This window comes from Biomphalaria glabrata, chromosome 14 (assembly GCF_947242115.1).
Source record: "Biomphalaria glabrata chromosome 14, xgBioGlab47.1, whole genome shotgun sequence".
NCBI classification, from domain to species: domain Eukaryota; kingdom Metazoa; phylum Mollusca; class Gastropoda; family Planorbidae; genus Biomphalaria; species Biomphalaria glabrata.
The window spans coordinates 34,884,501-34,887,374 of NC_074724.1; the positions used below are offsets into that span (position 1 = coordinate 34,884,501).

The following is a 2,874-nucleotide window of genomic DNA, read 5'->3' on the forward strand; positions in this document are numbered from 1 at the left end:
TAGGGTAACTCTAGTCCGTCTTGTAGAAATAAAAGAGTGATCTTCCCTTTGCTTCTTGCGTGACCAAACTGTTGAGCCATGAAGAGAATTATATATAGAGATATTTATAGATATAACCTTCTGTAGAGCCTGACCTATACAAAACTAATGGCTAATTTTCCCATTTCGGGGACTCTAACAGAGACAACAAAAACATTTCAGATAAAAAAAAGAAAACTATAAATTTAGCTTGGCTATATTTTTTTGTTATACAACTTTTATTAAATTCAATAAAGTTGTTCAATTTTCTTTATTTTAGGTTTATTTCTGGTCATTCTCATCGAGTTTATTCCGGTACTTCGCAGACGAAAGAGACAGTGCCATCAGAAGTCAAGAGCTTCGCACAGTCAATATCGACATAAAGCCAAAACAGTTTTTTATGGTAAGCCATACAATTTTCTCGTTTACCCAGATTGGGCTCTCCTGGAGCCCACTTAAAGAACGCGATATTAGTTTTACTAAAGCTGTGCACCCAGACTCCTTCCTTGGCTTCGTCTGTTCCACTGATGTACACTGTCTCGTATGTAGAGCTGTTTAACAAAGTATTCAGCACAAAGGTAAATTCCTCCTCCGAGTCAATTTCCGCGAAATAACCGCCAAGTTGTCCGCACGTCAAGATTGAATCGACATAGTTCCTTGGGTCATTAGTTTCGGACAAAAGGTAACGTGATCCTTTAAATTCAGGGGAAGTAGTAAACAGGGAATTCTGTGCGTTGGTTAGTAGATCTTGTTTCCTTCCCTTGCCTTTGTTATTATTCGTAGTATTTTTAGCGTCATTTCCTTGGCACTTGTCATCAGGATTTTTAACAGAGACAGTGGTTTCACTTAAGTCGAATTGGGGGTTTCCCTTTTTATCCACTCCATACGTGACGCACCGGTAAGCACCGGCATTTTCGAGTTTCGGGGATTCCCAGCTGATGCGAAGGTAGGAGAGCTTGTTATTTTCAATCGTGCCGAAGACCTTGATGTTTGGAGAGTTGCTTAAGTCCCCCACTATATTGTCGACATTCACGACAGTCAGCAGGTCGATGTAGCTTGGATTGGTTGTACTGTTGGAGTGAAGCAGTTTTACAGACGACGGGTAGGTCACGTTGCTTGTGCTGTCGGGTGTAAACAGACATTCGAGCTGAAGTGATACGCCCAGTTCCAGAGCGGTTGGTGTGCCACGACAAATCAGCGCTAAAAACAACAGGAGATAATTAATGTATTTTTATTTACCTTACTAAACTAAATAAAATATGCAGAGTGTTGAAAGCTTTTTTTTTCTGTTTCTTTATAATATAACTGCATAATACTATTAGCGACGGTGTCGTAGCGTGGGAATGTATTTCCCGAGTATGGAGATTAAATAGGAGTTTACTTTTCACATGGCTACGTAGTCCCAACAGAGAAATAGATATTATGACACTTCTAGTGCAGACATAAACAGTGTCGGTACGCGACGTTTTCAAGTGGGCCATCAAAAGCAAAGTAGCAAATTATACTTAAAGCACTGAACCATGATCTTCAGGTACAAGAACAAAATGTAATAAAATACTCAGAAAGACACAAAGATAAACCCACATTCCTCGTTCCATATGCTAGGACAAATTCATGTAAATGTTCCTTCTTCCCTAGCGCTATTAGAGCCTGGAGTGGCTTGCCTGAGCTAGCCTGGAAAACCAGTGACTTGGCAGAATTCCGGTCATTGGTTAACATGCATGACTAAATGCATGACACTTACCGTTATTCTCAATACCTTTTTTTGAAGTAACGTCTATATCATATAAGATAAGACAATATGTAAGTTTTTTTTATTGTTTTGACTTTTTCGAGAAGTGATATTTAGAATTATTGATGGCTGGCTACATGGTCGTCTGGTAAGTGCATGTAACATATCTTCTCGGTGGTCCAAGGTTCAAACCCTTCCCACCGTAATTCTCCGCCATCCTGTGGGAGGTTTGGTCTAGGATGTAATAATCATGAACTCGGAGGAAACATTTGAATCATGTAAAAAATACAAACTATGACAGTCCATTGTCCTATCTAAGAGCTATGATATTGACATGCTTCTTTCACCTCAGAAATTATAAGATAAGATAGATGAGATTACTTCCCTTCCAAGCAACGTACCGTCAATCTATTGACCTGTTTTATGAACTTAATTTAAGATAATTGAGATAATTTTATTGGCCTAATCAAAAGGAAATACATTGTGACTAAAATGGACCACATCAGCGTGACCACTGTGATTGAAAAAATTGGTAATTAGGTCACAATGTAATCCGGTCGTATGCCGAGCGGCAAGGCAATACAAATGTCTGTAAATACATTTCTTGCCAATGGTACATAATAAACTTCTTTCTAATGTCGAAAATACAATTATTTCTAATTTCAAATTAAAACATTTTTTTACTGTCAAGCATTAGATCAACTAAATTTAGATTGACTTCATCCTGACCAATGTAAGCTTATATTTTACATATTGGCTTATATAAAAATACCATCTAAGACAGGTCAAGATTAAAGTAAGCTTCACTCTACCTGCATCCAGAAATGACCACGAAAGTAAAGTGAACAGAGTTAGTAGTGCGTCCTCTTTGCGAGTCATAGTTTGTTGATGAGTTGACCCCCAAGTCTATCTGCTCGGACTGTGATGAACAGAGCCTCTACGTTTGTGTATAACGTAGACCAAACGTCATAGCAAGAGTGTATAGATCTAAATGTTTAGCGAGAAATTCAATGCAAACAGACGAGAACATTATTGAACTGAACAATACTTCATTATCGCTAATACCTGGAACAATGGAACTTAATTAATTAATTGAATCCACGTGACCCCCTTCCCCCCTGAGA

At 38.3% G+C, this 2,874-nt stretch overlaps 1 protein-coding gene across 1 annotated transcript; it reads right to left on the minus strand.

The window, feature by feature from the left end:
- Positions 1-233: 233 nt before the first annotated feature.
- On the minus strand, positions 234-2,874 carry LOC106061939 (uncharacterized). The gene is made up of 2 exons (XM_013220172.2): positions 2,563-2,874; positions 234-1,218 (listed from the first exon to the last, which is right to left on the minus strand). Exons 1-2 carry the CDS (start codon positions 2,627-2,629, stop codon positions 326-328), a joined length of 960 nt encoding a protein of 319 aa, XP_013075626.2. The 5' UTR covers positions 2,630-2,874; the 3' UTR covers positions 234-325.